This window comes from Amia ocellicauda, chromosome 20 (assembly GCF_036373705.1).
Source record: "Amia ocellicauda isolate fAmiCal2 chromosome 20, fAmiCal2.hap1, whole genome shotgun sequence".
Lineage (NCBI taxonomy): Eukaryota > Metazoa > Chordata > Actinopteri > Amiiformes > Amiidae > Amia > Amia ocellicauda.
The window spans coordinates 20,065,338-20,093,211 of NC_089869.1; the positions used below are offsets into that span (position 1 = coordinate 20,065,338).

Sequence of the window (27,874 nt, forward strand, 5' to 3'; positions counted from 1 at the left end):
TCAGCATATAAGCACAAGGCTTTTAATTAAAAGACAAGACATTTAATTCATTACATTGAGGTGATGGCATTACAAAAATACCACAAAACACTGAATACTGGAGTTGTTTTATTACTCTGAAAGTCCCCCATCCCCCCCGCATACGAAGACTTCATCGGACAGAAGGCAAACATAATTGTGCTGGTGAAAAAGTGCCCGTTTAGATTTTTATATACAGTACAGAAGGCAAAGTTACATTTAAAAAAAGTGTAGAGGTTAATAAGCGAATAGACAGTGCTTAACTTAAACCCACAAATGTGACATGGAAAGGAACAGAAAAATGAAAACGAACCAAGAAACCAGCAGAATACAATATTAAATAACTGTTTAAAAAAAAATGTCCCACCCCCTCCCAATCAAAACCGAACTGCACGCACCGAGCCACCCGCGGCTCAGTTTTGTGCTCGGAGAGGCAGCTTGGACCGCAGAGACATTTGATCGGTTTGGGATTCAGAAAGCTTGGATTTGTCGAGGACGCTCGCTGGCTTGTTTTCCTTCTTCTGGCCTCTCTTGCGCTTCAATGAGAGAGAAAAGCATTGAAAACGAGCCATTATGGTGCAGATGGCAAATATTTTGGCATGCGAACATTTCAGAAGAGGTGCACACCAGCACAAGCAATGGAAGCGCGGGAGACTCACCTTGAAGAAGGGGGCCCTGCCGTTCTCGTAGCACATGATGCTGTCGTCAACCCCCGACCGCTCGCTGACGCTGTCGTTGTAGCTGCTTATGACATCATCTTCCAGAGAGTCCTGCAACACAATTGGGAATCAAACATGTTAGTATGACAGCATCACTTTCTGTACATGGGGACACACAAATTATACAAGTATTTATTTAAGAGAGCACTAGAAAGTCTCCTTTGGCGTGGAAAAGAGCAAGATGAATTTAAGCGTCAGAAACCACAGCTCAAGGATGATACCTGTTCGACCGGCTCCTCTTGGACGGGCTCGCAGGTGTACGCAAGTTCCTCCAGCTCCTCCTGCTGCTTTCTGAACCGAGTCAGCAATTCGTCTCTCGGCCTGGATTTAGAGAGCACTCGGGGGTAGACGTAATCCTTGCGCTGCGGAGTTGTACCTTAAAACGGGCCCAAACGCACAGACAGAGTTAGACCGAGACAAACCCCTCTTTACTGAACACCCCAGAAATGCCGTGTTTACATTGATCATTGTAGCCGTCCATCACAATTAGAGGTGTAAGCGTGATTGTGGCTTGGCATGTGTTTCTATAAATCATTGTGTGGAGGACTGATTGAAGGTAGTGGCGTTTCCTTTACTTCCCGTTCGTATTTAGTCTGTGTGAGTCGGAATACCTGTTGGCACATCCTGTCTGAGCTCCTCCTGCAAGAACTTGAACACGTTGCCCAGGCCCTCCTGCGTGTGGTCGAGCAGGACAGTCTTGTGCTGCAGCAGGGTGTCCTGGTCTCGGCGGGTTTGCTCCGCCAGGGCGGTCAGGGCTCTCTGGGCGGCGTCCTGCTGCTGCTTCAGCTGCCCGCTCACCTCCTGGGTGCGCGAGTCGCAGCTCTCTTGCACAATCTGCACAGGAAGAAGCGAGAGAAAGGCCATTAGTTTAATATGCGGATGCTTTTCATTCATTTTACCTGCAGTCAAAATGAACAAAGGACTGAAATTATCAAATATACCCCACTACCAGAGGCAATTCCTACCACAATTTGGTCAACAAGTTATACACATTTCCTCTATTTCTGTGGTGGAGAAAAATCTATTGCGTCAAACTCTAGCGTGAGCAGATATTTAGCAATGTTGGCACATCAGAGGTCATGCTGAGTAAGCTATTGATCAACAAAACTGTGTGGCACACCCACATTATGAACCTTAAAACCAGACTTAATTTCAGAACCCTGAGCTGTAGCCAAAATTCTAAAATCCTAAAGCTCCTTTACAAAATTCCAAAGCATATCCAACATTTAAAAACGTCAAGAATAAATAGACAGAAGTAAATTAATAGAATAGTGCGTATTGTGTACACAGCATAATGCAGTTCAGAATAAGTTTCCAAATATGATTTAAGTGTTGGGCTAGTTAACGGACAAATCTATAAGAACACGGATGTTGAAGAAAAAAAAAAATCACCAAAAACAATTGAGAATTTCAAGACAAGTTTAAATGAGGATTACAGATGAATGTAGAAAAGGTGTAACAGTTGAACTTCAGTCATTCAGGAATAAGGTTTCCTGTCGCCAGTAATTTTGGGCTTTCGTTAAGGTTAGAGCTGTTTTTCTTAAATTAGTTTGACATTTTTAGATCACTTGCTGGGGTAATTCAACGTTTGATGGCACAGGGGTTGGGAGACACACCTGTCCACTGAATCTTCACAGACCACACAATCATAAGAGAGTGTCCAATCGAGAGGAGCCCATTCGCCCCATCGTGCTCGTTTGGTGTCCATTAATAACTAAGTGATCAAGGATCCTATCCAGTCTGTTTTTGAATGTTCCCAAATTGTCTCTTCAGCCACATCGCTGGGGAGTTTGTTCAGATTGTGACGCCTCTCTGTGTGAAGAAGTGTCTCCTGTTTTCTGTCTTGAATGCCTTGAAGCCCAATTTCCATTTGTGTCCCAGGTGCGTGTGTCCCTGCTGATCTGGAAAAGCTACTCTGGTTTGATGTGGTCGATGCCCTTCATGATTTTGAAGACTTGGTTCAAGTCCCCACGTAGTCTCCTCTGTTCCAGGTGAAAAGGTTCAGTTCCTCAGTCTCTCAGTAGGACATTCCCTTCAGACCTGGAATAAGTCTGGTTGCTCTCCTCTGAACTGCCTCTAGAGTAGCAATATCCTGTTTAGTGGTTTGATATCTTGGGAACACCATGTAGGAAGTACCATCGCTCACCCTGTAGGCCCCATTAAGATTCCTCTGGTAGTCTCGTACACCGGAGGGTAAACCGTACCTGCTGAGAAGACTCGATCAAAGACTTGGTCTCAGAGATCAGGGAAGACTGGCCATCAGTGAAGGAATTAATGCTGGCCACAGTTGTTTCACACCGCTGAAGCGAGCTCTCTCCCAGCCGGGTCAGTCCCGCCTTCAGGTATCCACAGTGCCCGGACGACTCCTCCACCAGGTGCTCCGCCTCGGCCGCCACCTGCCTGACCTCTGCAATCAGGCCGTCAACGGAGGCCTCGAACTCCTCTTGCCGAGAAGCTACATTCTCTGCTGCATCGGCGCACTGGCTGTTGAAAACAAGATTATACACTTCAGAAGTTTTCAATGTAGTCTCTTGTTTGAGTGTGTGTCTGTGGAAAGAGTGGTATGATCTTTTAAACGTAGATGAAATTACTGGTCATTGAGAGAAGTTAGTTATGTCTGCCAACGTTTTTGCAAGGGAAGGCATCTCCCTATGCACAGCGTACTTACACTTCCACGCTCTGTTGAAGGGTTCCCATCGAAGCCTGCAGCGAAGCTGATTTGCTCAGCAGACTATCAAAGTTCTTTTGAGTCTCCACAGACAACAGATTCAACTGATTCTGCAAACATAGGATGACCTGGGACATACCCTGCAAACAACAACAACAACATAAGTTACATTTTGTCTTTAAATCAAAAGTTGAAGAAAAACGTCCTAAGGCCTCGTTAACACTAGGTTTGTTTCGTATTCAGTACGGTTCGTTTGGGGAAGAGTGTGAACACCATATTTCGACTGGCAAACTAAACTAAACTAACCGAGACCACCGAAAGAGGTGATCTTAATCCGTTTGGCAAAAGTTTGGCCAAAACTATTTCACCCGTCCGGAAATAATGAGTAGTTTTGACTGTACAGCACTGACAGCAAGACAAGATAACATGCATTGATATGCAGGCTGTTTGTTAATTTACTTATTGTTAATGGTATCATCAGTAATCTTAAAACAGTTGGATTTTGGGGTATGTTCATTAAGGGTGTTACACCAAGGTATGTCATTTTTTCTAAACTGAATAAAATACAAGTGAAGTTAACATGCATAGATAGAGCGTTTTGATTTGATCTAAAGATGCCATGTGGGAGCGAGTTATTTTTCATTCATTTTGCGGTGTGAGAAGTCAGAAATAACAAATTGCTGTAAAAAAAAAAAACCTGAATACACACAATTACGTTGAAAGTATTATGTAAAGTAGCACTATATTTTTTAAAGGTATGGCAGTAATTTTAAAATACTCCTAAGGGATATTTAGTGGATGTCACTACTGTTGTATAATTTTTGGCAAACCAATCATGCAGCACAGATTATAATATTCACAAATACAGTAGCCTATTCTTGTATTCAATAACTGCATACGGTGTGTTTAAACACACAATTGCATTCACTATTCAGAGATTCTTAACTGAATTGCTTTGCTGGTCAGATCTGCGAAGAATGACGGCATTCTGCACAACATAACGCACCCATATAGGCCTATGTCAAATGTGTTTTGCGGACTACTGTATGCAGTTATTGTATGACCTTCATTATATATATATATATATATATATATATATATATATTAGTTATTATACGCATTATGCTGCCATTACTTACATACACGAATCATGTAAACATCCAATGTTTTATCAATACAAAACAAACACAGCTCACTTGATTGTAATACGAACACAAATGATCGGAGTTCTGAGAAAACACGGAAGTGGACCATGAAAACAAACCCGAGTTGGTTTCCAAACAAATTCAGCATGTGACTACACAAGGCAAGTGTGAATAGGGGGTAAGTTGCTATTAAAGACACAAACCGTTGCGTGTTCCTCATTAGCTTTGCTGATCTTTTGCTTCAGACTATCCTGCTCAGCCTGAAGCGAGCAGAACTCCGCAGCCGTCTCCTCGCGCACCCTGGTGAGGGCCTGCCTGTGGCCGCAGAAGAAGGAGCTCATCTCACGTTTCATGCCCTCCATCTACAAACATGCAGGAGCACACCGAATAAAAATGCATGAGGACTCTGGACTCTCCTCTACAGAGGCGTACTGTGTTAAAGCAGGACGCAATCATTCTAATCCCTTGATAGCTACAATTGCATCATTACAGAATTATGATGAAAGTGTTAATCCAGAAATCTAAAAGAATTATACGTTACCCAATTATACAGATTATTAACACTGAATGATAGTTAGGAAGATTTAAAACACATAAGGAAAGCTGGGCAGGTGAAAAGACCTCACCTTTTCCGCCAAGACAGAGTGGCTCTGAATAGTTTGCTTTAAACTTTCGTTCATTTCCATTACAGCGTGGATTCCTGGCAAGATCTGCCCCAGGAGCACTTCCTCCAGTTCAGATCTGTGTTCCTCCTGTCACGACAATCAAATAATAGGAGTAAGAATCTGAAGTCTCCATTTTCCTTGGAGCTCATGGACCCAAAATTTCACAGTACAATATAACTACACCCAAAGAACAGAAACCTTCAGAGGTGGATGCCATCAGAGAAACTGGAAAACTAGAGCAAAATTTTACATTTCAGTAAGAACTGGTACCATCTCAGTAAAACAGAGAAAAGGGACATTGTGACCTTACAGCAATCCAAGTAATAAATGATGCGAAATATTAACACCTGTCAATTAAAAAATTAAGTTGAGTACACAGCTCTTACACAAAACCCTTCAATAGCATATGTACTAATGTAAGTAAACTAGATTTTGTAAATGCAGCTACAAAAAAAAAACATTAATATATTGATGAAAGCATCTGGCAGAACAAAAGGTCACAGGTTGGATAAGACTAGAGAAATGCTTAAATTTAACTCCCTTTAAACAATGGCAATCCTTCACCCTTAAGGGCTGTCAACTAATGTAATCGCACATGAGAATCCTTGTTCTGGGCTAAACTAACCACAATCCTCACCATCACATTTTGGAGGCTGCTTTTGGTTTCCTGAGACAGAGTTTCCTGTTCCAGCATCTTGCCGAGACACTTCACCACTCCGGCATTGACGAGATCTTTGATGCTCTTGAAAGACACGGCGACCGTTGACATCGTGTCACTGAAGACGGCAGCGTTGGCATGTAGCAGGTCATCTAAATAAAGAAAAAAAAAGTTGAAACCCAAAGGATAACACGAGATAACGTCCAGAAGCATACGACCATCGCAATCACACTAGTTTAGGACAATGTTATGAAAGATCAAAACCTTGACCTACCAGCGAGTCGCCAAGTATAACCCTGTACGCCATCACGGTTTAGTTCCAGAAGCCCTTTTATACTTCTTATGAATCAAGAAAATAACCCAAAACTCACCAACTGAGTTTTTGTAGAAGTCCACGATTCCCCGCTGCTTCACACTTTGTTCGTCGACCGACTTCTCCATTTGATTAAACAAGCTGTCCATCCGATTAGCAAAGGTGTCTTGCATTTTGGCATTATGCTGTTCAACTTCCTTCTTCCTATCCAGTTTGGCATGTAACCCAGACACATCTTTGGTACTGACATCCACTGTAGCCAATAACTGAGAGGAGAGAGATTATTAACATGCTAAATCAAGCAAACGTTTTCAAAACCTTGTGACACGTATCCGAGACAGCAGACATGCTAATTTTCACCCAAGACTGATTCTAGGATTCTTAAAGCCAAGAAGTGAAGAAACAAAACAAGTAAAACTGTAGTCTGGAATTGTAATTACTAAACAATGCACATCCATATTTTTCCACGTCGTTAAACACACTGACGCCCGACCTTGTCCGCAGTCCCGTAGAGCTCTTGTTCGGTCGACTCCAGCTCAGAAACTATGAACGCCTCCTCGGACAGCTTCAGCTTGGTGTCTTGGAGGTTGTTGTGCGTCTCCTCCAGCAGCTGCTTCTTCTCCTGCAGATCCACCGCACAGTTCTCTAGCTCCTTCTTGCTCTCCGAAAACATCTCGGACACCTGAAAGGAAGAGCAAAAAAAAAAATGTAGGTGCAGAAATGAGACAAATTTCAGATTAAAAATTAAAAAAGGTCAGGTGAACTTGCGAAAGGAGAATAGTACCGATTGTAATCCATTTTGCGAATTGTGCATGACTTACTCTTTTCAGCTCTTCTTCCATAGCAGAGATCTTGTCCATGTACTCAGTAATCTGCTCTTCTTGAGACACTATTTTGCTGTTCATAGAGCTGAGACAAAACAGTTAAACAGATCAAAATCATTCAAGTTCAAGACTTCTGGGCTTTTCTTTAAATTAAATTAAGCCTTACAATAGTTTAAATTCCACAGCTGCTAGAAATAAGGTCCGGGAATCAGCAAGCTTCAAGTAACAAACTTATGTCACTTTATAACTCCCAGACCACAAATGTACCTATTCAGAACTATGCTATGAAAACTATTCTGAAGAGCAGATCTGACGGGTGCCGTTTGGCGGATTCATTAAAACACTTCAAGGCCTTTACATACTCATAGTTTTCAGCAGAGAGGTACACTCCATTCTTCTCTCGAGAGGCAGCCAGATCCCGTTTGAGACGTTCGATCTCTTCAGTGTATTCCTGCAGAACACAGAACGATTTACCTCCTGGTACACCTCCGTTTTAAACAACCATCACTGCCTGATTTTCCAACACATACAAAAATACTACATAGCTATATGCTAACACACGAAAAGCCTTATTTTCAGGGAAGCTAGAAAGCAAGTACCTTGATGAGAGCTCTCTTGGTAAGTTTCTGGTTGACTTCAGGCTTGTTCAAGATGTTCTTTGCCCGGTTGGCATAGTCCAGTGTGCTTAAGGTTTCCTGAGGGGGAAGCAAACGCATTAGTTCCAGAAAAAAATCAAAAGCTTTTTTTAAAAACAAGAACAGTAGCAGCAAAGACCTCTCACAGACCTCGAGATTGACAGACGCCGGCGAGACGGTGGCGATGATCGAGGTCTTGGTCCTCCCGCCCAGAGAGTCCTGCAGGATGCGAGTGAGCTTGGACTCGCGGTACGGTATGTGAGGCGTCCTCTCCACGAGGGCCGTGATCACCCTGCCCAGCGTCAGCAGGGACTGGTTGATGTTGCCGGCCTCCCGGGCACGCTTGTCGACCGCCCCGGAGCGCCCGATGTTCTCACTGCCAGCGAGGTCCACCTAGGAACAAGCAGCGATATGTCGGTCGGATGCTGCAGCAGGACAGCGTGCGGCAGTCTCGGCGGAAAAACACACTCTCGGGGAGACTCACCAAGTTCAGTTTTCCAATCTTGACGAGCTCTTCTCCATCGACCGTGGTCTCTTTCATGTGGATCGTTACGGAGAAAACAGAGTGCGAACGACTACAAAGAGAAAGAAAAAAGTATGTTTGCAGCTGGCAGTTAAAACAGATGATTGGATTGCTTTTCTGCCTCTAATGGAAGGGCATCAATACCTGGAGTAGGCATTCATCAGGGTGGAAGCAGTCTTTCTCTTTGCAGCGCCTCTTTCCAAGATCTGGTAGACCTCATCTTTGTTGTGCACAGTGATCTCTTCCAGCCCTTTAATAATGACTCCCCTCTGAGAGCAAAAAAAAAAAAGCACAGATGTGTTCAGATGTTACATAGTATTAAAATCCAAGATATAGATAGTGATGTGAAAACAAACATCCACTTCAGTGCTATACAAATGCATTGGTTTTCCGAGAACTTGGGTGTAAATTTTCACCTTATTTCGTGGGTCATCAAACATCTGCAGCCTTTCGGTCACATCGGGAGAGGGACTGAGCAGATCAAACAGCTCCTCGTTGTAGATTTCCAACAAAGACACCCTGACGGAGAACTCTGTCCCGTTGTTGGTCAGCTTCTCGAAGATCTGATGGAGCGTGCGAGGAATAATGCCAGCCAGAGGGTCCTAAAGCAGACAAAAGCAAGGTTAAGTAACAGGGCATAGGTGCTAGTTATTGGTTCGTTTATTACATCACAAATGTTTGCTTAATATGATTTTTCCTTAACTGGAACCCTAGTTTCACATACTTTAACATGTTTCTGGAGGAACTGAAACCACTTCACACAAATAAATTCCCTGCTTGTGACAATTACCTCTTCCCACGTAAATTCTTCATTGGGTGACCTCTCTCCTTCCATCGTGAACGTTTTGCCTGTCCCAGTCTGTCCATACCTGTAATCAAAACACCTTGACACTTGATACCAAGCCATGTTTGGCATGTTAACTCCACACTGGTGACAAAGCTTATTTGTATCAATCAAGATGCAGAACAGAAATATTAAAACAGCATGTACTTACGCAAACACTGTACAGTTATATCCCATTATAACTTCATCCAAAATTGGACAAACCACACTCCTGTACACCTCTATTTGCTTGGCAGAGGGACCGAAGACCTTCAAATGAGAAGTAAAGGGAGATTTCATAAATAAGACGTTGTCACACAGTGTCAGACTATCATGCCACAAAAATGAAGGTTATAAACATTTGCATTTGATTTGGGAAGCCTATTAAAACAAAACACTACTATAGAGATCATAGTAAGAGTTTTATTTATAGTTTAGACCCTTACCATGTCAAAAGTATAAGTTTTCCTGGCCGATTTATCCCCTACAACACCGGTCCGCACCAGCAACTCCTTGCGGGCCGCGTCACAGTCCACCACGGCGTGCGACGCGGACTTGCGCTCCACGGTGTTAAAGGGTCTGGAAAGAGAAAACACCCTTTTAAAAGCAGTCAAAGCTGCACCAATACGACAAAGGCAGAAAGATACATGTGCATATTAAACATAACTGTCTCGTCTGACGAAAAAACAGCCCTGAATGCACTCAAGTCGAAACCTAACAGTAAGGGCTCAAACTCAAACTGTTTCAATTGTGACTGGAAACGTACTGGATACGATTAAACAGGCGAGATTCACGTCTTGAAAAACGAGATATTTACCTGCATCGGACCACAACCTGAATGTTTCTCCCCTTGTCATCTTTCTTGTTGGCCATGGAGGTGTTTTGGGAAGACATTGCCGACCAGTCTGCAGACACACCGAGTAATAAAACCGTGGGGTTAGATTTAGTTGACCACAAACGTCAACTACGTGCAAATACAGCGCATAACTTGTAAAATTCATAAAACGAGACTGTATTAGTTAAGTAAGAAACAGCAGCTCAAACCACTCAATGCATCTCATCCCTCAAACTGTACTGTCATGAGAGGAGAAACAACACGCTGCGCATCGTTTGCGTTAAACCGCGTCCAACTGCGGATCCATCTTCTCTTACCTTCAGCCAAACTCGATATTTAGAAATCCCCTTATGGAAACTGTATTTGTATATATGTTTTTAAAGTCGCTTTACGCTTAAAAAGCCACCAATACAACTCATATGTGTTTAGTTGCCTTCTCTCGGGATGAAGTCTTCCCCTACAGTTAGACGCTTTGAATAACGCGCTTCCGCTATCTTGACCAATCAGAGAAGCCGAATCTACACATCGGCGCTCTGATTGGTCGGAGCTTTCTGAGGCAGCATGGGAACTTCCTTAGATTTAAACTTGGAGGTGGGCAACATTGACAGCACATACGGGTCTCTTTACTGTATAGTACATATTATCTGTGTATAGATTATAGATGGCTGGCTTTGTAAAGGAGAAATTGTATGCAAAATAATGTTTTAAAACTAGTTTTGAAGAGTATAACAACATGCATCAGTTATGTCAATGTGAAAAGTAACTTTTTACCTAATGTCTCTACTAAAATTAGTGCAATGCTTCAGCCAGCAAGCAAACAGCAACAACGTTTGATTAACAAACTATATAATGCATGCAATCTCAGTGGATGCACTTATTAATTATACACTGGACTGTCAATCTTGGGGTCCTCGTTTCCTTGAAAATAAAATCCCTTAGTAAGGAATCGGATTGAGCCTAGTGTTAGACCAAAGATGACACATCATTATGAAAGTTACTTTGCTATGTATCGTAATCTGTATTGAGAATGATATGCTTCAAAAGTCAGTGTACTTCAAATTGTATACAACATTGTGTATTAAGTGAAAGTTTATTTTGTGGTCAAACAGGAGTTTTTTCTAACAGGTTACATACCTTTGTTCATGATAAGTATATCCTATATATTCTGTAAACATTTTCTTTTCAGTACACTTTAATAAATACATGCATCATATATATTTATTTAATTTGTCCTCATGTAAAATGTCTGCAAGCCAGTACATAGGTCTATACAGAGACACATATAGCCACAGATACACACAAACAGACACTGAAAGCTTAATTATACTGATGTAATTGTAATTATAGATTTTGTAAGTGTTTCCTGGAATAGAAACAGAAAAATGGGCCATGCAATACACTGTCTATTGAATATTTGCAAATATATAAGGACTTAAATAACACAACACGGTTTATTGGTTCAAACTGTAGGGCTCCATACACTTAATCACAGTAACTGGGCTTCGAGACCCAACGTCGACCGTTTATAATTTTACGAAACTAAAAATAAAATAATTTAAACAATGCATTTTTATATCTCAGCCGAGCCCAGTAATGCAGCTGCGTCTCCAGCCCGGGGCCTGCAGTGGCGCAGCTCGGCGGCCGTCTCCGGCTCTGCTCAGCACTGCGCAGACGTCCGCAGCTCTGCGAGCCTCCACCAATGGGAGCGGGGGATTCTGCAGATCTGCGCAGAACTGCGGACATCTGCGGTACGAGAACATGACCTCTGTACACACAGGCTGAGACATGTATGACGAGGGCGTGGTTGTGCTTTGTTTTATTTCAGTGATCTTTCTATGTCTGTACCACTTCCAGAAAAACTGCTCAAACTAGATGTTCTGTTTTTGGTATGCCTATTTATTCGGTCTTTACATATACACAAAACCCTTTCTTTACACCTGTTTTTTTACGTTTTTGATGACAGTTTATTTGATACTGAAGAGACTGAAGCTACTAGTAGACTTTGCTTAATGGTTATTTAAAAAAACAACACACGTTACACAAAATAAAGCATTTTGGTTATATAAACTTGAAAACAATGGATTACCGGCCACCTATCTGTTACTGAAGGCAGGGGGGAAAAGACGCAGTACGATTAATCGAGTGCCGCACAATGGATGCATCTTCGGCGCATTACATTTCAGAAATACTATTTTATATCCAAGGTAAGGCTTTGTAACGCATTAACCCGAAGACAAGTGTCTTTTTGTGGACAGGATGTGCTCAACGAATGGTCTCCAAATAGGGTTTATCTTTCTTTATCTTTTCTGGGTTCAAGTCATTAGGCATCGTTTGCTTTCGCCTGGGAAAACATGGCGCCGCGGGTTTAGAGACCATTTTTAGTTGTCCGGAGACCGGAGTATGCAGCAATGTGTTAGCCGACCGGCCCAGTTTATAAAGTACCTACCGATCTTCAGACATTATTCACATTTTCAGCCAGCTTTGGGTGAGTGATGTTTCAGAAACCACTGCGATTATCACCGCCGTTGTGAGGTCTGTAAATCTGTATATTTAGTCTGATTTTGGTCCCGTCTTACTGTGAATCAGCATATACTCCACTATTGAACTCGGCGTGTACATGAGCACAATGATCTGGGTAATTAGCCGTCAAACTGGTTCAGTGTTATGGGGTGGGAGATGGTACACTGATTGAAAGATTGAGATTGTGTTTACTTGCTAAAAAAAGACCTGAGGGCGAAACCCGTGTTTAACCTGGGCGAGTATCGACACACGACCAGGATGTTACTCCGTTATAGTGTCTGTGTGACAAGGCCTGTCATACAACCACCGCCGAGCTGTTAAACCTGGTTTATTGTCATATAATCTGCAAATGGACACTGGAAATGTACATACTAGTATTTATTTTTGTGCATCTTACTAACGTCATGAGTATTTCCTTGGTAAAATACAAAACAAACACAAAATCAGTCTCCCGTTGATTGCAGTCTGTCAAAGTATAGTTTGTGCAATAACTGCGGTTTCACGTTGTAATATCCCGGCTGGTATATTAATGCACACCTTTAATCTGAAGGTAGACTGATTAACTTGAAAGTAGATGCATTGTGCTGTAGTGCATTGCAGGCGGCCAGGACTCAACGTGTGCAATTGGCAACATGGACCTGTTACTACATTTGCAGGACCGTGCATTGCAACTGCTGTGATTTAGTGCCGATAATCCCGTCTGGCCGGTCCAGAAATGAGATTATGTGATGACAGGAGAAATCAGTTTAAATGGGTCAAGGCTGTTTGAATGGGTGCTGCCGTCGACAGGTGAACCGGTTATTCAAAACCACTTGTCCTGCAGCAGCTGGAGAAAGTGATCAAATAGACATCTGATTTACATTTTACTATCCGGTGCAACCGAGTAACTTTCTCTCTCTGTTCGGGGTGACAGGTTTATAAACACCAGAGGAGCATCGAGTAGTCTTTAATCTGTCATTGTTATTTATACAATTCTATACTTAATTTATAATCCATACTGTTTCAAATAATGAAAAAGCTCTGAGTAAGGAAATGATTACTAGTAAGGGTTCAATTAAGTAATTGAGATCTTAGTTGGATTAAAAACCAGCAGGGTAGGGGGTCCTCCAGGGCCAGGGTTGGGATCTGCTGGTCTATACCATCTATACATCTTATGAAGCACTATAGTAGTTATATATAAATTACAACAAATTATTGGCGTGTTTATAATTTCAGTCCTTGATGGCCGCAGCAGTTTCTGGTTTTCATTGCAACTAGTATCTATGAATAATTCCAATTGCCTGTTTTTTCACCAAGTCTTTCTCAGGTGTAGGTACCTACAAGACCTGCATGAACATGGTCCTCTAGGATGCATTGCCCATCCTTGATATAAATTGACTCTTGGTGGTATATTACATCCATACTTGCACTTGGAAAAACAGCCTTTTTAGGACTCTGGTCTGAATAAGTTACTGTAAAGTCTGGTGACAGATAATCAGATGAGGCTCCGCATTGGAGGGGCAGTGAGGGACGACAACACCTGTTACAAACCGGCACTCTGCAGTATTCTGTATCGGTGACATACGATTCGTATACAACACATGATACTGCCTTGTACAAAAGAAGTGGTACATGGCCAAAACATGATATACCAGTGGCTACTGCTGATGAGCAGATTGAAATGCTGCATGGAGATGGAGTGTAGGAAAGAAAATGGGTTTGTTTCTGTAGATAAAGATCACAAAAAGTTTACATCGAGATATTGGTGCTTTGTGAGACACATTTATGTAGATTAATTAATATTGTAACAATATTATTCTGCATGAGTTTATCCTCAAATTTCAGCATGAAAGCAGTTTTTCCATTTAAATCCACATTCATCACTATGCATATTGTTGCATTGCCTATTAGTAGGATGACAAAAGTTGAGTGTGACGGTCCGTGGGTTGTGCAGCTTATATAAACAATCGTGCCAAGGGTATTCTAATTCCAAAGACATGTCAGTGTTAATCAGTATGCACGGGCTTCTCAGGCCCCACATGTAGCCTACACAACAATAAAAGGAGGTGGCTGTGCATTGCCCTTTTCTTTTGTGAAGAGTCAGCTGGTAAATACAAATGTGTGTTCATCCTGTCTCTGTGTTGAAGGACACTGTGCTCTTGTGCACTGCTGTGAGTTGCTGTCTAAATCTGGAAGGCAGGTGCAGTGCCACCACTTTGCTCAGTGCCCTGCTGCAGAGGGCCAGGCACACCATTCCTTTCTGACCTCTTATGTTTTTTTTTAAATTTAAAGCGTACACTTGTCCAACTCTAACAGGACATTGTCTGGATTCTCTTGTTCTATTTTTCTCTTCTTGGTTTAGTAATCAAGCCATATTTGGGGGTTCAGCATTCTGGCAGAATTATATGGGCACTCCAGGTCTATGCTGGGACATACCGAATTCACTGTGGAAAAGTGCTTTTCTTAAATCCAGGTATTCATCATGTCGTTCCCTTTAGCCCCCACACAGCGCTGAGTTACAGAATGAGTGACCCAGCAGTTCAGCGGATGGTGAGTGACATCATCCGGTCCCCAGAAGACAAGCGCGTGTACCGAGGCCTGGAGTTCACCAATGGCATCAAGGCCATCCTCATCAGCGACCCGACCACAGACAAGTCTTCCGCTGCGCTGGATGTTCATATAGGTACCTTGATTGGTCCACAGCTGGTTGTCATCGAATCCCATTGCTTGCTTTCAGGCAAAATGCCCAAAATTGAGACCTTTTTAAGTCTAGTACAGTACTGTGGGGAACTGCAAGACATAGCCCATTGAATGCTTAAATTAATCTCATTTCATGTACATTCAATATGGAAATTGTAGATACAATTCAAGTTCATATCAAGGAATGTTTATTCCTCCAAGGAAGGCAATTCCAGTCCTTGAGGACTAAACTGGTTTCTGGTTTAATTACTTAATTGAAGTAATTAGGATAAGAGGTCCAGTTACTTGTTTATTCTAGGTCTTAGTCAACTGATGTTTGAAAGGTACTTGTAAATCTTGCCAGGAATCCATCCCTTGAAGACTGTAATTGCCATCCCCTAGTAACTCAAATAGTGTGTCACTGTGTGTGCTTCTGATATGTGCCCACACACAATTGTATTTGAGGACTATTGATATAAACATGATTGAAACATGTGTAACTGCATGTTTGTTGTTCTTATGACTCATTGGAATCAAACACAATAGTCATAATGAATTGTAATCCTTAATTTCCTTCGGTGTTGGAAAAGGATGCATTAATGATTAGTGTGCTTCACTGTCCAGGTTCGTTGTCCGACCCTCCAAACATCTCTGGTCTGGCCCATTTCTGTGAGCACATGCTGTTTCTTGGCACGGAGAAGTACCCCAAGGAGAACGAGTACAGCCAGTTCCTGAGCGAGCACGCGGGCAGCTCCAACGCCTTCACCAGCGGAGAGCACACCAACTACTACTTCGATGTGTCCCACGAACACCTCCAGGGGGCGCTGGACCGGTCAGTGCTGCGTTTTTTCAAAGATGGGGGTCAATTCCTTTTGATTAATTCCAGTTCCTTCTCAATTCAATGTAACTGGTTTAGATTCTGTAACTCTAGACATATTTCAGTTCCAGAATTGACCCTCACAGCTCTGGTCAATATCCGCTTTCATTCACGGTTACCAGCTTCTTTTTAAAATAGATGGTATCTGTATGATGTTTGAGCTTTTCTTGCGATTGTGAGTGACATTGTCAGGGCGTAAAATCAACCTTAATTTCTAGGAGCCTCTTGGCTGAATTTGTTTAGTAACTAGAACACATTTTTAGTTGGCATCCAGATCCTGATTATATATTTTTTTTAGTTGCCAAACCAATTTAATTACTAGATGTCATGGATGTCTTGAAGTTATTAAAATCTCTTTGCTATTTGGAAAAATTACTAGTGTGAAGGGCCACATTTTTTAAAATTTTCAACTAGAAATGTTTTACTGGAACTAATACCCCTATGGTATCATGGAATCTACTATGTGTACAATATATCAGTTGTCCCCAGCACCATGAAAAATAACTATTTGCATGGTCATACAGATTGAATTACATGTACACATAGTTTCTACATAACTATCATACAAACATATATCAAACATATGCACACATGTAGAGAACTCAGATAGTCTATATTATAGATGGGCTACTTAAACATGGTTACAGGTCGTTAATGCATTCATTCCAAATATTAAAAGGATCTTATACATTCAGTCACAAATGTATCTTATTTACAAGTCCATATAGAGCATAGAACTACAATCTGAATACTACTCAAATACTCAATACTTTTCTTAAAATGAAACCTTGGCTCGTGTAGATATATATTCTAAAACATTTAGTGCTGTGTAACAGTTTGAAGAATATAAGGTTTGTTTTTATTATGTCATTGTGAAAAATATAAAATTAAAACAAATGATGCAAAATGTACAATTTTAACAGTTGTCATTATGAACTCACTAGTGGAGCCCTTGCTTTTCAAGATTATCATTGATCTTGGGGTTGTAATAACATATATTTGCCACCTGGTGATTGTATATGTAATTTTATTCGCCGTTCATTAATCTAGTCAAGTGTGTCAACCCACAGTTTGCCATTTTATATCCTGAGTGTTATATATTGACCACAGCTGTGATGTAGGTACAGGGCTTGTCCTTTAGTTTATCTTGCAGTATTAATAACAGCATTTGTATCAGCGCCCTTTTCTAACAAGGCACCGCTATAAAGTGCAGGTTATCTGAACGTTTATTATGTATCAAGGAAAAACATTCAAATGTTATGCAAGTGTTTTCAACAGACCTTCGATGAGTGCATGCATCAGTGCCTTTTTAATTTCATGGCAGCAGTCTGTTTAAACACCACCTGTTTTAATGCCTAATCCACCCTGGATAAATGCAATTAGAATAGGTTTGCATTCACAAAGAAATATCCAAACAGTGCTGGAAAGGCCTAGGTTTAGTGGGGGATGGGGGCAGACTTGTTCCCCCAATATTGTCAATCCTCAATCATAGGCTTCATTTAAGTGGGGGACAGTGGGGACACTTTGAATTGTCAAAAAACTCCCCTTAATGAAAGACGTGATCATTCATAGACGTTATTTACGGGGTGCATGGGTGAAATTGTCCTCCCAACTCTTTGATGTCCCTCCCCACCGTCGGACTCGCGAGAAATGTCCCCCCCACTTCCGAAACTAAATCACCTTCCTCTGTGTGTTTAGGTTTGCCCAGTTTTTTCTGTGCCCCCTGTTTGATGAGAGCTGCAAAGACAGAGAGGTGAACTCGGTGGACTCGGAGCACGAGAAGAACCTGATGAACGACGCCTGGAGGTTGTTTCAGCTGGAGAAGGCTACGGGCAACCCAGATCACCCCTTCAGTAAATTTGGAACAGGTCAGATTGAGTGTGTTTTTTGGTTTGTTTTTGCTTTGATTTGTGCATAGATTGTTTTACCTCAGTACTGTATTGAAAATCCAGTGGAAAAAATGCCATCTGATTGGATTGCAAGTTGACCTGTTGGTGGCAGCAACACATTATATAAGCATCTATCACTGTTGGCTTTGTCCTCTGCAGAAAATAGATGACCTGCAGCCATTGTAACAATAGAAAAATACTTTTTTTGTACATGCAGCAGGCTTCCAGCATGTTTAAGTTTATAGATGAAAAATAAAGTTGACTATCTTAGAAATAACAGAAAAATCTGTAATTCCTGGTGCAGTTAAAAATGTCATGCACAATTATTCCTTTTTTCTGTGGTTTTTCAATTTTGTATACATACATTTGAATGTATGCATACTCAAACTGTGTACATAAGTGCATACCTTTCCATTTTACTGTTTAATTGTGTAGTTAAGGGTGTTTTCTGAGCTCTTATCAATTTGTGTGACTGCTGCCATCACAGATAAGCTATCTCCTCCATTCTCCCAGTCCTCCTCTGTTCAGGGCCTGTGAGACTGATTTGAGGAGACTGTCAACGAGCTTTGAGGTCAAATGCTGGAAACAGGATGTTTCGCATCACTGCCTGCTGCAGCATCAGAGCCAGACGTTAATAATTCACCATATGTGTTTCAGAATTTGCGAGGCGCAGGCAGAGCCATTTGCATAGCAGCCCCTCTTCCCCGTGACAGTAATTTCTGTTTCTGTCTTGCTGGGTTTTATTCGAATACTGTAGAGCTTTCTGGAGTGGTGGCGGCCCAATTGCTCTGAGGTGGTAGTGGTGCAGGGGCATATCGTACCACAGAGAATTGATTCTTGGGTTTGCAAACTGTACCTGCAAAGCTGTTTATTCCTGAGCTGCCTTTGTTGGTTATTTGTGTTCAGTATTGTATATTTGTAATCAAATAATCCTCTATTGCCTCCTGGAAAAGGTTGTCAATTTAGGTTATCTTTTTATCTGTAAATGTATTGTTTTGAACTATATCTCAGGTAATAAATTGACCCTGGAAACCCGGCCGTCTAAAGATGGAATCGATGTTCGCCAGGAGCTGCTCAAGTTCCACTCCACGTTCTACTCCTCCAACCTCATGGCCCTGTGTGTGCTTGGCAGAGGTGAGTGCTGGGCAAGGGGGCAGGAAAGAAACCGATCAAAATGAAAAAGTTCCTTGGTGTTAGAGATTTTTCAAACTATTCCAGCGCTAAAGGGACATTGCAGCTGGTTTGTTAAGGCAGGTGTACACACAGGTGTGCAGAAACCTGAGTCGTGTAGGTCTCTCTCTTCCAAGCTCAGCTGCAGTGCTTCGGAGTCTTTGTTTTGGGTTTGTAAGACACATAAGGTCTTCTCTGTCTGTAGTGCCGTTATTCTGCCCGGTGGACTCTCTGGTTTTCAAACCGTAGGTCTGGGAATGTTTAAGGGAAGCTGGTTTTCCGTTCATGGCTGGGAAGTTTTTATTTGTGTTCAGTATGGGGGTTGGAAATGGGACTTGGATGCGCTGTTGCACTGTTGTGATGGTCCTGGTGATGAAATTACTTTTTATTATGGAATGATGCATTAGTCAAATCCCTAACATCCTGGCATAATTTACTCGATGAATGGTTCATTACACACCTTCGTAAGATTAATTGAAGGCTGCTGAAGTGGCCTCATTTTACATAAGGTGTGGTACCAGAGCACATGGATAAGCTTTGTGAATTAACACTTTGTTTCTTTTATCCAGAAGATTATAAGTAAAGAGGCATTCTCTCACTTTTAACTTTTGTGCTGTGTTGGGACATATGGACTTAGTTTTAAGTCATATTACTGCTTTTACTACCGCTGTCTTTGCTGACAAAAAACAGATGTGCAACAACTATGTGAGCCAGACATTACTTCATAAGTAAATGCTTAATACATTTGATCCAATGTGTTTATTACTAACCTGCAACATGTCTTTAATTATCTAATTCAGAAGAAAGGCATGTTTTCTCCACATGAAAGTGTGATTCCGGACATTGTTTTTTCCAGTTGGAATATATACAGTTTGAGAAATGCATGACTTTTGTTTGTGCTGAAGGAGTACAGACATTATAGTGAATAACCAACGCTCCAGTTTAAGCTGTGCAGAGTTCTGTAAAACATCTCCTGAAAGGTTCAGGGTATTTTAAGCTGCCTGACGTTGATGGATTTTTTAACAGATGGCCTGTTTTATTCTGTGCCTCCAGAATCCCTGGATGAGCTGACCAATATGGTAGTGAAGCTTTTTGCAGAAGTGGAGAATAAAAGCGTCCCCATCCCTGAATTTCCAGAGCACCCTTTCCAAGAGGAGCACCTCAGAGTAAGACTGCCAGACTCCCGACATCTCTCCTCGCTTGGGCGTCGAGCCAGTTTATAAACATCACATTAACAGTGTAGTCTGTTATATCGAATATCATATAAAATAATAGTTTATGGCTGATAGCACATACCTTTGTTTAAAACATGGACTCTTCTACTTAATCTTTTAGAACTTCATTGTTTATATGACATTCTGTTGCTCTTCTGAAGACACAGTGTCCCAGTCACTTTATATTCATATTACACTAATGATAATCTTAATTGAAGATGAATTATACAGTTTTCATATGATGTGCATTCTTTTGCGATTATAATGAGTAGGAAAACAGACACTACCTTAGTGCAGGAGTTACTCATGGAGGTTCAGATCAAGTTAAAGTAGGCCCATCTCAGTTCTGTCTTCTGTGCCTAATGCCTGGTAATATGTATTTAGGCCCCCCTTCTATTCTGTGTTGTACCAATCGTAGGAATATGCTTTTAAAATATGCTTCTGTATGATTCTTTGCAGCAATTTTATAAGGTGGTACCGGTTAAGGATATTCGAAACCTGTACGTCACCTTTCCCATCCCAGACCTTCAGAAATATTACAAGTCCAACCCTGGGCATTATCTTGGTCACCTCATCGGACATGAAGGCCCCGGGAGCCTGCTCTCAGAGCTCAAATCTAAAGGTGAGAGTGAAATTGTTTGTCCTGTGATATTAGCTGCTAAGTCGTGAATGAAATGAGGGTTCATGTTCTGTACTATTAAGTTTTAATGAAATGGGGACATGGCATATGGTTAGTAGTTTTCATTTTCAGGGCAGGAACCTTACGTAACCTCCAATTCCATTAGTATTGCTTGTCCTCTGCTATTCTCCCCACAAATGCTGGAATAAGTTCTGCTCTGGGAATCCTGGGACCTCCTGTCAAATGTAAAAGAAGGAACTGGTTCAAAGGACATTTCCAGGACAAGCTGAGAAACTTATCCTCTCAAATATAATTCAGTGCTTCCTCATTATCTGTTTTCATCAAAATCTCTGTTGCGAAGGATATATATCGCCCAAAGTAATAGTTGCAATTAAAGTGTGGACAGGAACAAACTACAGAATAAAAGAGTAAAAGGTTCATGTGTAGGATTAAATGACTAAGGCTCTCTTTGGAAAAATAGTGTAGGTATAATTTGGAGCCAAACTCTCGGTAAACATAGACTATTGTTTCCTTTTAACTTTCTCTGTTGTAGTGTCAGGTTTGATGACATGTCTAGCAGTGAACAGATTACAGTAAATATGATCTTGTGTCCAGGGACTCATTGCAGAAATGTAACCGGAGAGGACTATGCCGTGCCAGATATGTTTTGGTGTAAATTACAAACCATGGTGTTTCATAATTTAAGAAAATGTCAGTTTGTTGATTTGCTTTTTGATGTCATCTTCTGCTTTTGGTTTGAGATCTCAAAATGGGTTCCCCTGCTAGTCTCTCAAAGACTCCTGGGAAATAAAATGTACAAAGTGCAGCGGTGACAGTAAATTATAATCTGTACAAGCTTTCTACCCTCGGAGCAGAGATCGACTGTGTAAACAAGGTTGATACAGATAAGCGGCCTGCATCAGAACATACTTGAGTCACTACACACTTGTGTTCATATATTTATTTACCGTTGCGTCTAACATGCCTCCAGGTTATTTTTAAAGCCATCGGGGGAGCCCCTTGCTTTAAAAGTGCCGTTACATTGTGTTAGGGTGGAAAGCTATCCTCCTTTAATCTGATGTGTTTTCACTGAGCAGCTATGTTTTTTTATCTTAATCTTCATTTCCTATTTTTTCAGGCTGGGTAAACACACTTGTAGGAGGCCAGAAGGAAGGGGCAAAAGGATTCATGTTCTTCATCATCAATGTGGATCTGACCGAAGAAGGGCTTTGTGAGTTTGCCATTGGCTTTATTTTCATGACATTTCAGAGAAGGTTGGTCCCCCAAAATTGTTCACAACACTCACCGATTCTGTCTTTCTGTGTTGCCAGTACATGTGGAAGACATCATCTTCCACATGTTCCAGTACATCCAGAAGTTGCGCACGGAGGGTCCCCAGGAGTGGGTTTTCCAGGAGTGCAAGGTACGCGCCAAAAGGATGAAGTCACACCCGTTTCCATCACATTTTTTCACTATGTTTTAAAATCAAACCAAAAAACCCTCCATTGTACTTCAGTATTCAGTCTAGATTTATTAAATAGAGGATGTTTGATTGTTCTCCTTTCACCAAGAAGCCATTTGATATCTTTTTTACGAATGAAATACCAAACCTATTTTCGCTTTTCTTTCCAGGATTTGAATACTGTTGCCTTCAGGTTCAAGGATAAGGAGAGACCCAGAGGATACACCTCTAAAGTCGCTGGTTTATTACATGTGAGTTGATGTTTACTGTATACCATTTTATGTTTTTCCCTACTTCATATTTAAGATCTGAGTTTTAAAGCGCCCACCACAGTAATTCAGTGGTTTTAGATGTCACAGGACAGTAAAACACATCAGCTGTTGCATTAGGAGAACAAATTGACTGGGAAATCATGATTTTACCCGAAGCATTACACGCTCACAGCTTCTGTTAAGGGAGAACAATGATTGTGTGTCTGTATTGCACCCCCCCGCAATTAAGGAAGATCAATGTCAGTGTGGCCTGTTATAGTATTACTGCCATTAAAGCTTAAACAGTAACATTATGGTGTGCGTTTCAGTATTACCCCCTAGAGGAGGTTCTGGCAGCGGAGTACCTGCTGGAGGACTTCAGACCAGACCTGATCGAGATGGTGCTGGACAAACTTAGACCCGAGAATGTGAGGTCAGTGTCTTTGGCTATTATTCACAGGTGACGCCTAATTGAGGCGATGTGAAATGACGTTCTGTCATCTCGTTAAGCTAGAAAGCAGTTGTTCCAAAGTAACATTTCCCCAGCGATAAACTGTTGACATTGTTTCTTCTGGGCTCCCACTGATTTTAAACTTCTGTAGTGTTTGATTAAACCTTTAGAGATGTTTTTCTTTTGATCCAGTGAAAGCCCTTAAAATGTTCTCTTTAACGTTTATATCGCATGATTTTGGTTTTGAACTAGTTTTCAAGGAGGAGTGGAATAGAGAAGGTTGTTTCATGTCTTATATTCCATCCTTCGTTTTATTTCTTCAGAAGCTCTTGGGAGTCAATTTATTTTTCTGCAATTTATTTTTATTTTCCCATAATAATGGCTGTACAGCACTCAACTGCTGCTGCATTGAAATGTTAGCGCCTGGGATTACTAGAGAATAATGACTGTTTAATTAATTGAATTGCTGCATTTGCTCTGTGTTGCTATTGTTCGACTACCAGCTTCTCTGATTTCCCTTGATTTGTTTCTCTCCTGATCTTCACTCCTTTAATGTATTAAAAACTTCTGGGTATCATGAGAGACTTTAAATTGCTGAATATGCATTTCCCGTGTTGGGATGTGAGGCAAATCTTCTTGGATCAAAGATTTATGAAAGATGACAATCTAATATTTTCTGACTTTTTTTGACTGTACCACTAGAAAATTTTTTCAAACTGTCTGGAAACCTAATATCTAAACAATGGTATTTTGGGGGAACAGGGGGTAAGGTGGGATTGGGATTCTGATTCTGCTGACTCGCCTCTTCTGGTGGGGCCCAGTAATTGTCAACAACAGGACAACTCCCACAGTACAGATATTGGATATAGACAGGGCTGTTAACCCCCAGTTGTCCTGCTTCCAGTTACAGTTTGAATGCACTAGCTCTTTGTTCAGCAGTCTCTTCCACGCTATCCCTTTCTCGGTGCTTCTTGACAGTCTGACGTCAGTTTGTGTTCAGGAAATGTAAATAACAAATGCTACGCCTGGTGAATTGAGAGTTCAAAGTACACTCCTCCGTCTAAAAGTGCGTTCATGTGGGTTGTTTAAAGAACATAGGAATGGTTCTGTGGCCACTCGCTTGGATGGCATATTTGCAGTCGTTTAAACTGTTTTTAAGGGAATGGTTTTGCCACCCAATCTAATCAGACTGTGAGCAGATTGCGCACAGCAGTGTAAACTGGCCATTAGTCCTCTGTTGCTATAATTAAGTCTGCTGTGGTGACTTCATCAGAGTGCAATAATGAACAAGGTTAATTAGAAGATACAGTTGCAGCCCCCTGTGCTGTAGGGGACTTCATTTAATTTAGTTTAATAATTAAAAAAAGTACTAGTCAGTGGTTTGATAATCATCATCTGATATACCTCACTGAAGACCTGCGGGTTGTTTTGTCTTGCTGCTGGACCGAATGAATGGCTCTATTCCTGTTTTAGCAGAGAATTTGTCTGTAGCTTGACCTTTGGTATTGTAGTGTAGCTTATTAGTTCATGGGCCTAAGAATAATAATAATAAGCAACAAGTAGACACGATCAGATGGTCAGTCAACCTGTGACCCTACTGACTGGAAGTCTTTCTCATATCTTGGTGGACGTATCCTGTGAACAGCCCACTTGACTGACCTTGGGGTTCATGAGCATTATAGATTTCTTTCTTTTTCTGCCGTGTACAATTTTACAATTGCCAGGTTTTCAATGTTCGTTATGAAAGGATTCCACAGAGATCTGCAGGCTAAATGTTCAGACCGTAGATCTTAATGTCCTGTGACTGTTAGCAGGGAGGCGGTGATGGCACTAGAGGACCCTGGCTGTGCTCTGCAGGGTGTCTCTCCTCTGTAGTTATAATAATAATAATTTCTACTCGTGTGTTTAAATTAAAGCCACCGACCGGAGGGAGAAATACTACCTTCTGAACTTAAGTGTTTTATAAATCATCGTTTCTACTCCTCTAACAGATGTGGGCGATTGATTCTCTGATAAAGACCTATATGATTCTACATCCATGCAATTTATCAAACACGTTTCATGTCTGTTTGTAAAGGGAAACGAGATTGTGACGGGAGGCAGCGGATCTGTGGTGGAGGCCCATGTTAAAATGGTCTTTCCGAAGTGAAAACTGAGAAGTGAAACGGCCCATTGTGAGGCCGTCCAGGTGGAGCGGATGATTGATGTGACGGGAAACCGTGTGCCAGCTTGCTCTTTGCCACACAGACATCCTGTAATGAGGCTATCGTCAATAAAGCCATGGTGTGAATATTTAATATCTGCTGCAGTCTCCCTCTTCCCGGTTAGTGCTGTAAACAGCATCTGGGCTGATTCAGGTGCCAGGAGGGCAGGTAATTTGTAATATGCTCTATGAATTTTATTCAATACAAGTCCGTACGCACACTGGAGTCACTGACTGCAAAAGTACAGAGCGTAGACTGTGGCCGACTTTCTTTTCCTCTTTCCTCTTCCTTCTATTTGATATCCAACCTATAAAGTGGAAAATAAAGAGACCTCAAGCCCTTAGCTAAGCTGAATAACCAAACAGAAGGGAAATAGCTAAAATTAGTGAAGCTGAAACAGATTACCCTGTGCTGAGCCAATAGGAAAATGCAGGCGCTTACTTTGACTGAGCAGCTTGGCAGCATCTTCTTAAGCCTTCTGTTGAAGTTATTTCTTGCATCACCCGTTTCCTTCCCTGGGTAAAAGGTAGACGTGTGTCAAGTCACTGTGTATAGCCCGGCTGTGCCAGATGTGGTATATAATATGTATCTGGCTTGGGGTACTTGGTGTTTTGAGGCATTAGTGCAATATTTTCCATTATACTTCCTGAAGAGATTGCATCCTTTCATGTGTTCATTCTCCAGTGTGAATGTGTGTTTGTGAAATGCATTGTAATGATGATTTTCTTCCTCTCCTCCTTCCAGAGTGGCAGTCGTTTCTAAATCATTTGAAGGCCTAACCGATAAGACAGAAGAATGGTATGGGACACAGTATAAGCAGGAAGCAATTTCTGAAGAGGTTATAAAGGTAAACCACGGATGGCAATCCATAAAAATGCACAGACAGGGATGCCTAAATACGGTACCCGAATCGCTTAATGGTGGAAGATGCTTATCCCAGAGTTATGCCTACGCCTGCTTGCTGTTGAATACTATTTTGTAATACAAGATTAAGGCCAACTGCATTAATAATGTCGAGCTGGAGTGAGTTATCGCCTCATAATAAAAACATAGTGTTTTGATATACACTCACTGCTTTAGTTTTCTTTGTTTGCTAAGCCTTTCTTTCTGCAGTGCTGGAAAAATAGACTAAGCCATTTGAAAAGACAGTCCTGAGGTGGTGAAGGTTAGTGGGTGAGATATAATGTTCAGGGGAAAACATTGTTTTATGATTCATCCATGCAATTAATTGGTGAATCATGCAAATATAAATATATTGAATGGATTGCTGAAGGGCATCTCTTTGACTAGACATAATTTCATGAGTTGCCTGCTATCCACATTATTCTCTCTGTAAGACGTTTAATAATTGTCAAGTTATCTGGTGTCTCTTATACGGCGTACATTCTGATGTATATAGTGGGTTTTTAGTGTGCTTAGCCTTCTTTCTCTTTTTGACATAATGCTTAATAAATAAATTATTTCAATAAAGACCAAATTAAAATGAATAAAAGCATTTATTCCTGTATAATACTTCATATATTGTATACACATCTGCTGCAGTTCCCACTGGTATGAACTAAAGCTTGTCTGCTGCCTAGTTATATGAATGTATTTTGTGAAGTGAACCATTTTATGTCTTTCAGAAGTGGCAAAATGCTGACCTAAATGGAAAGTTTAAACTGCCCACGAAAAATGAATTTATCCCAACAAATTTTGAGATCTACCCCCTGGAAAAAGATGCACCACCGTACCCAACACTGATAAAGGTATATTTTGAAGTTATTAATCACATTTTCAGATTATAAAAACTGTCTGTTTATGAAACTGTTATAGAAAGTCCGTGGGGAGACCAGAACCAGCTGAATGAGAAGACTATTTTAAAGCATGAAGTGCACTGTTTTTGTTACTCTGTATACAGCAGTTATAAGTGAAACTATCCTTTGCTGCTTTTAAATGCTACTTACCACTGAAGCTGCATTGACTTTTATATTATTTTAAGATTTTACTTCACTTTAACATATGCATCTATTACAGGACACCGCAATGAGTAAAGTGTGGTTCAAACAGGATGACAAATTTTTCCTTCCAAAAGCTTGCCTCAACTTTGAGTTTTTCAGGTATGTATTGATACTGATTTTGCAGGAACTTTGAACAGCTGTTAGAAATGTGGAATTTGAGTTCTGGCGGAGGTCAATTTTAAAGTAGCATCCTCATATATCTGGAATTTGAATTTGCATGCATCTTTCCAACTATCGCTAAAATAATTCCATTAAGAAATGGGATTTGAGTTAGAAAGCAAATTTCAGCTGCCAGAACATTCTCTCCTTTCAAGAGCAGGAATCTGTGTGTCTGTTTGTGCTTAATTTAAAGTGTGAAATTGCCTATACACAGGCATTTATACAGAATCCTTTTAAGAAAAGAGTCTGTTTCATTGACATATATTTTCTTCTGTGTAGTTCTGAGTTTCAGATTACATTAAGGCTTCACAAACCCAGAGTTACTTCATTTTGAAGTGCCATTTTGTTCAGTGCTTTCCCAATCTTGCAGCTTAAACGCTGGGGGACCTAAGATTGAGGGATCAATAGTTATAAATAGCAACTGATGACTAGTGCTACTTTCTCCAAAAGAAGTCTAAATACAATTGCCCGTCAGCCTCAAACTCCACAGTTCATTACCACTTATGGGCAGCTCCACACTTTCCTTTTCACATTAAACAAAGTTTGAAAATCTCACACAATCCGATTTGAATAT

The 27,874-nt window shown here is 41.1% G+C and overlaps 2 protein-coding genes across 5 annotated transcripts in view; one reads left to right on the forward strand and one right to left on the reverse strand.

Annotated features, from left to right (window-relative positions):
* On the reverse strand, nt 1–12,365 carry kif11 (kinesin family member 11). 2 transcript variants are annotated; one of them, XM_066693022.1, is made up of 23 exons: nt 12,273–12,365; nt 9,809–9,896; nt 9,438–9,570; nt 9,164–9,261; nt 8,959–9,037; nt 8,585–8,770; nt 8,313–8,437; nt 8,130–8,220; nt 7,796–8,038; nt 7,610–7,705; nt 7,373–7,461; nt 7,008–7,095; nt 6,680–6,868; nt 6,245–6,452; nt 5,853–6,025; nt 5,177–5,302; nt 4,754–4,912; nt 3,406–3,545; nt 2,942–3,221; nt 1,349–1,571; nt 959–1,113; nt 678–788; nt 1–554 (listed from the first exon to the last, which is right to left on the reverse strand). In XM_066693022.1, exons 2-23 carry the CDS (start codon nt 9,883–9,885, stop codon nt 432–434), a joined length of 3,192 nt encoding a protein of 1,063 aa, XP_066549119.1. In that variant the 5' UTR covers nt 9,886–9,896; nt 12,273–12,365; the 3' UTR covers nt 1–431. The 2 variants fall into 2 exon arrangements, with proteins under 2 accessions (XP_066549119.1, XP_066549118.1); XM_066693021.1 differs by lacking the exon at nt 12,273–12,365 and adding an exon at nt 10,144–10,301.
* ide (insulin-degrading enzyme) overlaps nt 11,878–27,874 on the forward strand; it is a 26,830-nt gene continuing 10,833 nt past the window's right edge. The window contains exons 1-14 of one of the 3 annotated variants that reach the window (XM_066693025.1): nt 11,878–12,030; nt 14,824–15,008; nt 15,629–15,836; nt 17,580–17,749; nt 18,782–18,904; nt 19,994–20,106; nt 20,614–20,776; nt 21,912–22,004; nt 22,105–22,196; nt 22,406–22,486; nt 22,816–22,919; nt 25,886–25,988; nt 26,767–26,889; nt 27,158–27,240. In XM_066693025.1, coding sequence (XP_066549122.1) covers nt 14,849–15,008; nt 15,629–15,836; nt 17,580–17,749; nt 18,782–18,904; nt 19,994–20,106; nt 20,614–20,776; nt 21,912–22,004; nt 22,105–22,196; nt 22,406–22,486; nt 22,816–22,919; nt 25,886–25,988; nt 26,767–26,889; nt 27,158–27,240 — 1,616 coding nt within the window. In that variant the 5' untranslated portion in view covers nt 11,878–12,030; nt 14,824–14,848. Of the gene's footprint in view, nt 12,031–12,175; nt 12,312–14,822; nt 15,009–15,628; nt 15,837–17,579; nt 17,750–18,781; nt 18,905–19,993; nt 20,107–20,613; nt 20,777–21,911; nt 22,005–22,104; nt 22,197–22,405; nt 22,487–22,815; nt 22,920–25,885; nt 25,989–26,766; nt 26,890–27,157; nt 27,241–27,874 lie in introns of those variants that run through there. The other 2 variants (XM_066693024.1, XM_066693023.1) reach the window with 2 other exon arrangements.

What these genes read in the sequence shown, in the direction of transcription:
- kif11 (XM_066693022.1), bottom strand. Translation starts at nt 9,885, where the DNA reads ATGTCTTCCCAAAACACCTCCATGGCCAACAAGAAAGATGACAAGGGG. An exon ending in TCTACGGGACTGCGGACAAG is followed by an intron (nt 6,453 to 6,679) that starts GTCGGGCGTCAG and finishes CTCTCCTCTCAG; the next exon opens with TTATTGGCTACAGTGGATGT. An exon ending in CTAATGAGGAACACGCAACG is followed by an intron (nt 3,546 to 4,753) that starts GTTTGTGTCTTT and finishes TGTTGTTTGCAG; the next exon opens with GGTATGTCCCAGGTCATCCT.